Source organism: Ranitomeya imitator, chromosome 6, assembly GCF_032444005.1.
Source record: "Ranitomeya imitator isolate aRanImi1 chromosome 6, aRanImi1.pri, whole genome shotgun sequence".
NCBI classification, from domain to species: domain Eukaryota; kingdom Metazoa; phylum Chordata; class Amphibia; order Anura; family Dendrobatidae; genus Ranitomeya; species Ranitomeya imitator.
The window spans coordinates 426,397,439-426,411,404 of record NC_091287.1 but is presented as its reverse complement, the minus strand read 5'-3'; the positions used below and the strand labels follow the sequence as shown (position 1 = coordinate 426,411,404).

The following is a 13,966-nucleotide window of genomic DNA, read 5'->3' as shown; positions in this document are numbered from 1 at the left end:
CTACCAATCTTCACGGTATACCCTTATCAGAGCAGTCCTAACTAATGTATGCAATCCCTATCTGATGTATTTAAAAACCTGATCATCTGTATATAACCTGTGTGAACAGGGTTCAGAGAGGAAAAATCCATGTGTGCATACAGGGTAGAACAGCTTTTGTGCAGATAGCCCAAGAGGAGTGGTGGAACTCCCCAGTCTTGTAGACACAAGAGAACAATTATGGAAACAGGAACACATGGGCTACTTGCACAGTGAACAAGTCTGTATGATCATGTTCACACACCACCAAGAAACCTGAAGACACAAAAGAGAATAGTAAAACCAAAAACACTCAGTTTGAAAAAATGTTGCAGTAATCCGCAAGTGCTAGTAAAAGATGTAAAAAACAGGGTATTTGGTTGATACGTTTTTTGCAAAAAATGTATACTAAGCTGCTCTACCAATCTTCACGGTATACCCTTATCAGAGCAGTCCTAACTAATGTATGCAATCCCTATCTGATGTATTTAAAAACCTGATCATCTGTATATAACCTGTGTGAACAGGGTTCAGAGAGGAAAAATCCATGTGTGCATACAGGGTAGAACAGCTTTTGTGCAGATAGCCCAAGAGGAGTGGTGGAACTCCCCAGTCTTGTAGACACAAGAGAACAATTATGGAAACAGGAACACATGGGCTACTTGCACAGTGAACAAGTCTGTATGATCATGTTCACACACCACCAAGAAACCTGAAGACACAAAAGAGAATAGTAAAACCAAAAACACTCAGTTTGAAAAAATGTTGCAGTAATCCGCAAGTGCTAGTAAAAGATGTAAAAAACAGGGTATTTGGTTGATACGTTTTTTGCAAAAAATGTATACTAAGCTGCTCTACCAATCTTCACGGTATACCCTTATCAGAGCAGTCCTAACTAATGTATGCAATCCCTATCTGATGTATTTAAAAACCTGATCATCTGTATATAACCTGTGTGAACAGGGTTCAGAGAGGAAAAATCCATGTGTGCATACAGGGTAGAACAGCTTTTGTGCAGATAGCCCAAGAGGAGTGTTGGAACTCCCCAGTCTTGTAGACACAAGAGAACAATTATGGAAACAGGAACACATGGGCTACTTGCACAGTGAACAAGTCTGTATGATCATGTTCACACACCACCAAGAAACCTGAAGACACAAAAGAGAATAGTAAAACCAAAAACACTCAGTTTGAAAAAATGTTGCAGTAATCCGCAAGTGCTAGTAAAAGATGTAAAAAACAGGGTATTTGGTTGATACGTTTTTTGCAAAAAATGTATACTAAGCTGCTCTACCAATCTTCACGGTATACCCTTATCAGAGCAGTCCTAACTAATGTATGCAATCCCTATCTGATGTATTTAAAAACCTGATCATCTGTATATAACCTGTGTGAACAGGGTTCAGAGAGGAAAAATCCATGTGTGCATACAGGGTAGAACAGCTTTTGTGCAGATAGCCCAAGAGGAGTGGTGGAACTCCCCAGTCTTGTAGACACAAGAGAACAATTATGGAAACAGGAACACATGGGCTACTTGCACAGTGAACAAGTCTGTATGATCATGTTCACACACCACCAAGAAACCTGAAGACACAAAAGAGAATAGTAAAACCAAAAACACTCAGTTTGAAAAAATGTTGCAGTAATCCGCAAGTGCTAGTAAAAGATGTAAAAAACAGGGTATTTGGTTGATACGTTTTTTGCAAAAAATGTATACTAAGCTGCTCTACCAATCTTCACGGTATACCCTTATCAGAGCAGTCCTAACTAATGTATGCAATCCCTATCTGATGTATTTAAAAACCTGATCATCTGTATATAACCTGTGTGAACAGGGTTCAGAGAGGAAAAATCCATGTGTGCATACAGGGTAGAACAGCTTTTGTGCAGATAGCCCAAGAGGAGTGGTGGAACTCCCCAGTCTTGTAGACACAAGAGAACAATTATGGAAACAGGAACACATGGGCTACTTGCACAGTGAACAAGTCTGTATGATCATGTTCACACACCACCAAGAAACCTGAAGACACAAAAGAGAATAGTAAAACCAAAAACACTCAGTTTGAAAAAATGTTGCAGTAATCCGCAAGTGCTAGTAAAAGATGTAAAAAACAGGGTATTTGGTTGATACGTTTTTTGCAAAAAATGTATACTAAGCTGCTCTACCAATCTTCACGGTATACCCTTATCAGAGCAGTCCTAACTAATGTATGCAATCCCTATCTGATGTATTTAAAAACCTGATCATCTGTATATAACCTGTGTGAACAGGGTTCAGAGAGGAAAAATCCATGTGTGCATACAGGGTATTTCTACTTAGTAACGCATTCTTTTTGCTTTGAAATTTTTATAGTTGGACCCGCGAATAATTCAACCCTTCTTGGCTGAATGCCGACAAAATGTTGCCAAATTGGATAATCAGAATATGAAAGCCATCAAGGGGCTTGAAGATAGACTTTATGCACTGGATCAAATGATTGCTAGCTGCAGTAGGTTGGTTAATGAACAAAAAGAACTTGCTCAGGTAAGTGAGCGCAAACTCTGCTTCATTGTTACACGCAGAGCTATATCAACAGTTTGATTTAATCCCTTGCTGATTTTGTAAGTTTGCCCACTGACAAAGACATGGCCAGTCAATAATTTTAAGGGTAAGTTGATTTTAACATTGAGAGAATATCAAAAATAAAATTCAGAAAATCATTGTATAAATAATATAAATCTATTTGCTTTTTGCAGTGAGAAATGATGATCCCTGTGGCAAAACCCTTGTTGCCAAGCACAGCAGTCAGACGTTTTTTGTAGTTAATAAGTATTGCGCACATGTCGGGGGGAATTTTGGTCCACTCCTCTTTGCAGATCATCTCTAAATCGTTAAGATTTTGAGGCTGTCGCTTGGCAGCTCAGAGCTTCAACTACCTCTGTAAGTTTTCTATGGGATTAAGGTCTGGAGACTGGCTAGGCCACTCCTTGACCTTAATGTGCTTCTTTTTGAGCCACTCCCTTGTTGCCTTGGCTGCATGTTTGGGTCATTGTCGTTTTTGAAGACCCAGCCACAACCCATTTTTAATGTCCTGGTGGGGGAAGGAGTTTGTCACTCAGGATTTTACAGTACATGGCTACATCCATTCTCTCATTGATGCGGTGAAGCAGTCCTGTGCCCTTAGCAGAGAAACACCCCCAAAACATAATGTTTCTGCCTCCATGTTTGACAGTGGGGACGGTGTTCTTTGGGTCATAGGCAGCATTTCTCTTCCTCCAAACACGGCGAGTTGAGTTAATGCCAAAGACCTCAATTTTTGTCTCATCTGATCACAGCACCTTCTCCCAATCACTCACAGAATCATCCAAGTGCTTTAGGGGGGCTTGTGTCTTCTTGAGCAGGGGGACCTTGCGGACACTGCAGGATTTTAAACCTTTACGTGTAATGTGTTAGCAATGGTTTTCTTGGTGACTGTGATCCCAGCTGTCTTTAGATAATTATCAAGTTCCCCTGTGTAGTTTTAGGCTGATCTCTCACCTTCCTCATGATCAAGGATACCCCGTGAAGTGAGATTTTGCATGGTGCCCCAGATCGATGTCGATTGACAGTCATTTTGTATTTCTTCCATTTTCTTTCTAGCGCACCAACAGTTGTCTCCTTCTCACCTATCATCATCTTACTTTTGGTTTTCTAGCCCATTCCAGCTTTGTGCAGGTCTATGACCTTGTCCCTGACATCCTTATAAAGCTCTTTGGTCTTGCCCGTGTTGTAGAGGTTAGAGTCTGACTTATTAATTGGGTGTGTGGATTGGAGTCTTTTATAAAGGTGACTGTAAGACAGCTGTCTTTAATGGAGGTAACAAGATGATTAGAAGTGTCTAACTCGTCTGTAGGAGCCAGAACTCTTAATGGTTGGTAGGGGATCAAATACTTACTTCCCACTGCAAAATGAAAATAAATTTATATAATATATACAATGTGAGTTTCTGGATTTTATTTTTGATATTCTATCTCTCAATGTTAAAAGTAACCTACCCTTAAAATTATAGACTGTTCATGTCTTTGTCAGTGGGCAAACTTACAAAATCAGCAAGGGATCAAATACTTATTTCCTCCACTGCATTCTTGATTAAATGTTCTCTCTCGCTGTATGTATATATAATATTATAATGTTTACTAATGGAAGTTTATCTCCATTGTCATGGAGCCCCTCCCTGCACACGGACTCTGTAACACTGTATTCACACTCTGACACTGTTTAGTCTATGCTGCGACAATGTCAGACTTGGTAAGGATACTCTCTTTAGATAATTACAACATTACAAGGCAGTAAGAAGGGAATGTCCTATTTTCCATGACTATATGAATTGTAGACTGACACAGGATCATCTGCTTTACCCAAATAAAAAAAAAAATGGTATTATGGTAGTTGCTCTAACTGATTTGTTGATTTTTAGGGTTCTTCACATACTACAAAACAGTGGCATAAGATTTGCTCCTAATAAGCACTATATTCCATTTATGCTCCAGATCGGCTGGGTCCTCAGTGCGCCATCACAATGGACATAACTGCAATCGATTGTCCCCAGCATGTGACTGTCAGTTTCTTCTTCGCTTGAGATCTGTCCCGTTTCCTGGGCTGTGTGTGTGTGGGTCATATAAGTGTTAACCTTTCCAAAAGATCTTCATTATTTTATAGGGGTAAAAAACATTTAAGCACATGGCAAGGGGTGAAAGTAAGCAGTAAGTGTTTTGGCAAGGCTCCTGTGTAAAATAGCGCTATATGGGCTTTGTATATCACAGGTGGAAAGTATTTTAATTCTTTTCCATTAAAGGATGAAGCAACATGATTTTTACTGTGAAGATTAGGAAGATGTAAGCAATTGAGCCTGTCACGAACCTTTAGTATTATCTTGTGACCGTGGCTCTATCCATAACACCTAGTTGTACGTCAGACATACACATCTGTATACCAGAGAAGACGTGCTGACGTACACTGTAGGTGTCTCCTGAGCGGTCATGAGCTGAAAGTGGATGTAAGACTCAGAACCGATCTCATAAAACATGGCACTATGTGCAGATTTTCCGTTGTCTATATATTCATCTATATACCATGACTTTGTGCATTGGGGTGGTACTGTGGGTAGGGTCTTCAGCTTTGTTTCATCCCCTCCGCTCTGTCTGGGTGTCTCTTCTTCTCTCTTTAAAATTTTGTGCCTGTGCCATTCAAGATTCGGGCGGCGCTTGCACATACTGAGCTCTTGGAAGTCTTGAAGAAAATGTTACTGAAGCCCACTATTAGTTTATGCCGTTCTTTGAAGAAGAGACACCCAAACAGCGGAGGGGACGGAACTCCAAAGCAGAAGACCCTACCCACAGGACCGTCCCAATGCAAGGAAACTGCAAACAAAGATTAAAACAAATCTACAAAACAAATGTTTTTGCCTGAGGCATTATTCAGTGTGTCACGCCAATATGGCCCTATGTGTACGTAGTAAAATTCTGCTGACAGGTCCCCCTTAAATGAGATTCCAGGTATTGGTTGTGAACTGGCCTCTGTGGTGATTGGCTGTAGTTGGGTTAGGCTACTTTCACACTAGCGTTTTTGGCTGTATGTTGCAGGATGCGTTTTTTCCCCATAGACTAACATTAGCAACGCATTGCGACACGTCGCAACCGTCGAGCGACAGTTGCGTCATGTTTTGGCGGACCATTGGCACAAAAAAAGTTACATGTAACTTTTTTGCGTGTCATGTCTGCCATTTTCGACCGCGTATGCGCGGCCAAAACTCCGCCCCTCCTCCCCGGACCTTACAATGGGGCAGCGGAAGCGTCGTAAGACTGCTTCCGCTGCCCACGTCGGGCATTATTTTCACAACGCGCGTCGGCACGTCGGGTCGACGCATAGCGACGGCCCCGTGCCGATGCTAGTGTGAAAGCAGCCTTCTAGCTGCAGCTTGTCAGCAAAGAACATGACCACGACAGAGAAGTGGCACTGGATCTGAGATGGCTGAGTACCCCTGTACTTTCATTCGTTGTAATGTTGTTCTTTTATGCAAGGATAAAACTGTTTTTGCCCAATATAAAATCATAGCAATAAATGCAAATATGGAAGTAAAAACGATACTTCCATATTTTTAGCAGCCTCAAAAGACTTCAGTGGACAAATTGTATCTTTTAGGTAACGTTCACATTTGCGTTGTTGGGCACAGCGTCGGTGACGCAACCAACAACGCATGTACACAACGCAGCGTTTTGCGATGCATGCGTTGTCATAAGATCGTACAGAGCAGGAATTTCGGCGCAGGGAAAGCGCTACAAGTAGCGTCCTCTGCGCCCTGTCTGTGCATCAATATGACGCATGCGTCGTAAAACGCAATACAACGCATACAGGCGCATGTACATGCGCCCCCCCATGTTAAAGATAGGGGAGCATGACGCATGCGTCGACGATGCTGCGCCCAACAACGCAAATGTGAACGTAGCCTAATGTTGAAAGTGGAAAAAAGAGGCTAGGACATGAAATAAATAGCCATGTGAATAAGCCTATCGGTGTACATGTTCAGCATATCACCACCTGTAAATATGTGATGAAGCACAGATTAGAAACGTGCCATCTGAAGCTGGCCTGAAGAAGATCTTCAGCTCTCCTGGTATTGCTATTTTGGGAAAGACTCCTATTCCCCATGAAATAGCCGCTATGGAGCAATTTCTTTTTAAGAACTTCTTCCTGGAAATCTATGACTAAATTTACTCAGTCCATTTGTTAGTACCGCACTCTGTGTCCTTACACAGTCTGACACTGTTAGCTCTAATTGTACAAGAAGGGTTGTCACTCCATTTATATATTTCCAGAAGGTATAACAGAAACTTCCCCATACATCGTCCTAAGGAAAAATGCTCCAGAATTGTACTTTCAGGGGGGATACATTTGTTAAATACTTAGCAGAAAGGTTCTTTGTATAGCTTGTCAGTTCTTTTGCCTGTTATAAAATAATATAGTGATATTTGTATTCAATTTTGATCTGAAGAGCATTCTGTTCTTTTCAGGGATTTTTAGCCAATCAGAAGCGGGCTGAAAACTTGAAGGACCCCTCTGTGTTACCTGATTTGTGTTTGAGCCATGCAAATCAACTAATGATCATGTTAACAAACCACAGAAAACTGTTGGATATCAAACAGAAATGTACCACTGCCAAACAGGAGCTTGCCAATAACTTACAAGTTCGATTAAAGTAAGAATGTCGCAACGATTGAGATTTATTTTCTTGCATTGTTGTTTGGTTTTTTTTTAGAGTTGTTCACATTTGTGTTGCAGATGGTTTAAGAAAGTTTAAAGCAATATAATGTGCAACTGTGTATATGTAAATGTGTATTCATTGGTATTAAAGGGATAAACTCAAATTGTCTCTTGAGCAGCTCAGAGCTATGCAGTCTCCTTACTTTTTGGTTTCTAGTACTGTGGGCTCTTCTCCTTGATTGACCATCTCTGGTTAATAGAACTGTACTATTAGTAGAACTATAAAGCCCAGCACAAGTTCTTTTATAACACATTACGTTATCAGTGATATGTTGAATATACACTGTTATCCCTGTATTTAAACATAGAGATAACAGAGCAATTGAACAAGCACACTACTCCTGACAGGGAGTGCTGAGAGCCATGATTGCTCTGAAATCTGCAGGGCTGGTGATTTATAACGAAATCTCTTCAGCAGCTGAGAGACGGAGCGATCTAAGCAGCTAACTGCTGTATATAAATGAATAAGCTGGAGAGAGGTGGCTGGGATATTAAGAGTTAACTTGTCTCCTGGAATGTAACTACGGCACACTCTTGGCTGGGGTCTGGGCAGGTACTAGTGGTCAAGCTCCATGGAAACCAGCTGTACACTAGGAAAGATTAAAGGAGTTGTCCACTGCTTGTACAGTCCCATCTCGAACAGCATTTTTTCACCCAGTCAAATAACACTTGTGCTCCCCTCTGGTGCCTGCGCCATTGCGGCGGTGTCAGCACTCACATCACATTGGGTGCTGGACTTGCATGAACGAACAATCAGCGCTGGCTTCTCTCTTCCTGCCTTTGGATGTATCACACACCAAGAGGAAGTGAGCAACCAGCCGCATCTTTGACCTCTTGATATGTGATTCATCTGGAGGCAGGGAGAGTGAAGCCAGCGCTGATTGTGTGCAGGACTTGCGTGATATAGCAACAACGCCGGCACCGGAGGGGAGTGTATAAGTTATTTTACTGGAAGCCAACCTGCTGATTGAGACTTGGTTGTCCGAGTAGTAGACAAACCCTTAAAGCTCTCCTTGCTGGTGAATGGCGGAGAGAAAAAGCAAGTGAGTTGCAAACTGACTTACTTTAATTATGTTTGATTACAACAATTTAATAACACTGCGGGTAGAAAATGAACAGAAGTTTTAGAGAAGAGAGGTAATCACAGTCCAGGCCATGCTGCCAGTGAACCAGACTAGGAATATTTAATCAAATGTTTGCAAACCTCTCACCTTCTGGAAACCGACCATAAAGACAGAAGAAGTCTTTTAGGATAATGGCACTAGCAGGATTTAGATTTAGGCTTTTTCACCTCTTCCCCCTCTGACACCGTGATGTAACAACCCTACTCCTGTTTACAGATCTAATGCAAGGCACTGCCACCCTCGTCATCCTCACACCTCAATGGGCATTATGGAACATAATGCTCATAAGTGAGCACCAATAGTCTGCAAGCGTTGTCATATGTCACGGTTATGTATCACTTGTGTTTTTGTAGGTGGTGCTGCTTTGTAATGCTGCATGCTGATCAAGATGGGGAAAAACTTCAGGCTTTATTCAGACTTTTAACAGAATTACTTGAAAGGATCAAAATAGTGGAGGCGCTTAGTACAGTTCCTCAAATGTACTGCCTAGCAGTGGTGGAAGTTGTAAGAAGAAAGATGTTCACAAAACACTACCGAGAGGTAAGTGCCGAGGGAATCCACCATCTAAAATGGTGGTGTAGTATTTTGAAAGGGTCATTAACCCCAGTCTATTTGCTCGGTAAAGTCCTATTAATATCAAAATGGTGTGTGTCCTCTACCTGGAGCCAAATGAGGTGCACAGCTCCTGGAGACCCCAGTCTTCTCGTGGTGTTCGTCTTTATGACAGCTCAATGCATCCTATTTAGCCGGGCGTCACTCTGAGGAATGAAGATCACAAATTATTTTGCACAAATCACCTTCTTGATAGTGTAGCAGCTAAGATGATTTTGTTTTCCATGTATTGATTTTTTATATGGCTGCTGCCTATATGCATGTTGAGCACTAAATAGTGTGAGCTATAACTAGGGAAGGGAGGGAGCTACAAAGATGGAAGGTATAGAATTGTTCTAAATATTGTGTGGTAGTAACATGTCCTCTTTACCAGGAATTCATCATCAAAAATGTTCAGTTTCTTATTTTTTTTTGCTTTAAAATTAAATATATTTTTTAATGTTTGAATGCATGTTTCAATGTTGGTATATACAGTATATCAGAACAGTGAGTACACCCCTCACATTTTTGTAAATATTTAAATATATCTTTTCAAGGGACGAGATTGAAGTTATGACACTTTGATACAATGTTAAGTAGTCATAGTACAGCTTGTGTCATAGTGTAAATTTGGTCTGACCTCTAAATAACTCAATACACAACCATTAATGTGTAAACCACTGTCAACAAAAGTGAAAATTGTCAAATTATGCCCAAAGTTTGAATATTTTGTGTGGCCACCATTATTTTCTTTTTTTATAAATTCTTTGTTTCTAACAAGCACTGAAAATATTACAAGCAAATTGTAGTAGAATGATTAAATCTTAGCAGTTTCAATGAAGACAGTAAGCAAACCAATAACTGGTAACATTAAGGATAGGGTAAGGGGGGGTGGGACTGGGCGGGAAGTCAGAAGGGAAAGTGTGGGGAAAGGGAGGGATAAGGGAGGTAATAAAAATATAAAGAACATTTCATGTACACATGTGAGCCATTTTCCAGGGTAGACAGTACGGTAGCCGTTAATTCGCAAGAGGAGGAGAGAAAATAAAAGGAGCATTGTTAAGGTGTGCCAGCTCTTGATGTTTTCCAGGGGAGCCAGGTAGCCAGAAAAAGGTCGTGGGCATGCATCTCCCAACTTGAGAGTTCCTCCAACCTATAAATGTGTTCTATTTTGGTGAACCACTCTCCTATCGTAGGGGGGGGATGGTCTCGCTCTTCCAGTGGATAGTTATTAAGTGTTTTGCGGCATTTAGCAATAAAGGGAGAAGACCATGCTTAGCTGGTCTGAATTTGCTCGTCGGGCCACCATTATTTTCAAGCAATGCCTTAACTTTCTTGGGCATGGAATTCATTAGAGCTTCACAGATTGTTTCTGGAATTCTCTTCCACTTCTCCATGACGACATCACGGAGCTGGTGGATGTTAGAGACCTTGCGCTCCTCCACCTTCCGTTTGAAGATGGCCCACAGATGCTCAATAGGGTTTAGGTCGTTTACCCTCAGTTTCTTTAACAAGGCAGTGGTCGTCTTGGAAGTGTGTTTGGGGTCGTTATTAGGGAATAGCGAATAGTGAAATATTCGGACTCACTGTGCTCGGTACGAGTATACCGTAATACTCGGGTATTCGGTACGAGTAGCGAGTCCAATGTTAGTCAATGGAAAATGCGAGTAAATGTTTACACATAGTATAAGTGTGTGTGTGTATATATATATATATATATATATATATATATATATATATATATATATATATATATATATATATATATATATAATACACACTTATACTATATATATATATATATATGTCATTGGCATACATATATATAGATATATATCTTTATATTTCACAGAGAGTTAGATAGCAGAATAGCCGATAATTCAATTGTCGGGTTCTGTACAATCAGTGCAGAACCTGACACGATATGATATATGATTTAATACTGTAAACCATTGCATATCCCTTAGATTGTTATATATCCCTCCATACTAATGTTAGTAGTGTGTGTGTGTAAAGTTTTGGAGCTGTAGGTGCTAAATTAAAGGGTTAATTCATGGGAAAAAAATGGCGTGGGCTCCCTTGCAATTTTCTCCAAGCAAAGCCCTCATTCTTCTGTAAAAACTCCAAAACAAAAAAGCAACAATATCCCATACCTATCTGCCGTACAGTCAAGTCCCATGCTATAATCCACATCTGGGGGAATTTACATTTACAACCTGGCGCAAAGCAAATGCTGTAAACGACTGGGGAATTAATGAAATGCAGGGAACGGAGCTTCAGTGACTAGCGGTGCCCTCACCAAAGCTACGCTCCCTGGCGGCATGAACTCATATGAACTCTGTAGTTTGGGAAAGTTTCTGAATATTCTCTTACGCTACAGAGTTCATATGAGTTCATGCCGCCAGGGGGCGCAGCTTCGGTGATGGCACCGCTAGTCACCGAAGCTCCGCTCCCTGCATTTCATTCATTCCCCAGTCTTTTACAGCCAGGAGCGGCCGCATTATCAGCGCTCCCGGTTGTAAACTTATTTAACCCCTTGAGATGGATTTACAGCGTGCGACCTGACTGTACAGACAGGTATGGGATATTGTTGCTTTTTTGTTTTGGAATTTTTTACAGGAGAGCGAGGGCTTTATTTGGATTGAGAGTGTAATAAAGATATTAAAAACCTGTTTTGTTTTCATTAAAATACTTTATTCTTAATGTGTGTGTATTTTTAGCCCTTTTATACTCTTGGATTAATAATGGATAGCTGTCTTATTAACACTTCTCCATTATTAACCAAGCTTAATGTCACCTTACTATAGCAAGGTGACATTAACCCCTTATTACCCCATATGCCAATGTCACAGGACAATGGGAAGAGAGAAGCTAAGGGCCGGAATCTGGGGTGGCTGGGGGCATATTTTTTTTTTAGCTGGGGGGCCAATAACCATTGTCCCACTCTAGGCTATTAATATGTGCCCTCAGTCGCTGGCTATCACTCTCTAGCGGAGAAAATTGCGTGGGAGCCCACACCAGTTTTTTCCGTGAATTAATCCTTTAATTTAACCCCTACATCTTCCCCGATCCCACTTGGCTCGGCTCCCCCAGTCCCGTGTGGCTCGGCTCCCCCGATCCCACATGGGTCATCCCCCCTGTCCCATCGTTGTATGCATGTGTGTGTAATAAATATATATATATACAGTGCCTACAAGTAGTATTCAACCCCCTGCAGATTTAGCAGGTTTACACATTTGGAATTAACTTGGCATTGTGACATTTGGACTGTAGATCAGCCTGGAAGTGTGAAATGCACTGCAGCAAAAAAGAATGTTATTTCTTTGTTTATTTTTTTTTTAAATTGGGAAAAGTTTTTTCAGAGGGTCATTTATTATTCAACCCCTCAACCCACCAGAATTCTGTTTGGTTCCCCTAAAGTATTAAGAAGTAGTTCAGGCACAAAGAACAATGAGCGTCACATGTTTGGATTAATTATCTCTTTTTCCAGCCTTTTCTGACTATTTAAGACCCTCCCCAAACTTGTGAATAGCACTCAAACATGGTCAACATGGGAAAGACAAAGGAGCATTCCAAGGCCATCAGAGACAAGATCGTGGAGGGTCACAAGGCTGGCAAGGGGTACAAAACCCTTTCCAAGGAGTTGGGCCTACCTGTCTCCACTGTTGGGAGCATCATCCGGAAGTGGAAGGCTTATGGAACTACTGTTAGCCTTCCACGGCCTGGACAGCCTTTGAAAGTTTCCTCCCGTGCCGAGGCCAGGCTTGTCCGAAGAGTGAAGGCTAACCCAAGGACAACAAGGAAGGAGCTCTGGGAAGATCTCATGGCAGTGGGGACATTGGTTTCAGTCAATACCATAAGTAACGTACTCCACCGCAATGGTCTCCGTTCCAGATGAGCCCGTAAGGTACCTTTACTTTCAAAGCGTCATGTCAAGGCTCGTCTACAGTTTGCTCATGATCACTTTGAGGACTCTGTGACTGACTGGTTCAAGGTTCTCTGGTCTGATGAGACCAAGATCGAGATCTTTGGTGCCAACCACACACGTGACGTTTGGAGACTGGATGGCACTGCATACGACCCCAAGAATACCATCCCTACAGTCAAGCATGGTGGTGGCAGCATCATGCTGTGGGGCTGTTTCTCAGCCAAGGGGCCTGGCCATCTGGTCCGCATCCATGGGAAGATGGATAGCACGGCCTACCTGGAGATTTTGGCCAAGAACCTCCGCTCCTCCATCAAGGATCTTAAGATGGGTCGTCATTTCATCTTCCAACAAGACAACGACCCAAAGCACACAGCCAAGAAAACCAAGGCCTGGTTCAAGAGGCAAAAAATCAAGGTGTTGCAGTGGCCTAGTCAGTCTCCTGACCTTAACCCAATTGAAAACTTGTGGAAGGAGCTCAAGATTAAAGTCCACATGAGACACCCAAAGAACCTAGATAACTTGGAGAAGATCTGCATGGAGGAGTGGGCCAAGATAACTCCAGAGACCTGTGCCGACCTGATCAGGTCTTATAAAAGACGATTATTAGCTGTAATTGCAAACAAAGGTTATTCCACAAAATATTAAACCTAGGGGTTGAATAATAATTGACCCACACTTTTATGTTTAAAATTTATAAAAATTTATCTGAGCAACAAAACTTTTTGTTTTGTAAGATTTATGCATCTGTTAATTAATCCTGCTCTTGTTTAAAGTTTGAAGGCCCTAACTTATTTGCATCTTATTGAACCTGCTAAATCTGCAGGAGGTTGAATACTACTTGTAGGCACTATATATATATATATATATATATATATATATATATATATATATATATATATATATATATATATATATATATATATATACATACATACAGTTAAGTCCATATATATTTGGAGAGAGACATTTTTCTAATTTTGGTTATAGACATTACAACAATGAATTTTAAACAAAACAATTCAGATG

General features: G+C 41.1%; 1 protein-coding gene across 2 annotated transcripts in view; it reads left to right on the top strand.

Moving 5' to 3' along the window:
- RB1CC1 (RB1 inducible coiled-coil 1) overlaps window positions 1–13,966 on the top strand; it is a 191,236-nt gene that overhangs the window by 66,638 nt on the left and 110,632 nt on the right. For both annotated transcript variants that reach the window (XM_069731337.1, XM_069731336.1), the window contains exons 7-9: window positions 2,372–2,542; window positions 7,048–7,232; window positions 8,775–8,961. In XM_069731337.1, the coding sequence (XP_069587438.1) occupies window positions 2,372–2,542; window positions 7,048–7,232; window positions 8,775–8,961 (543 nt within the window). The remainder of the gene's footprint in view (window positions 1–2,371; window positions 2,543–7,047; window positions 7,233–8,774; window positions 8,962–13,966) is intronic.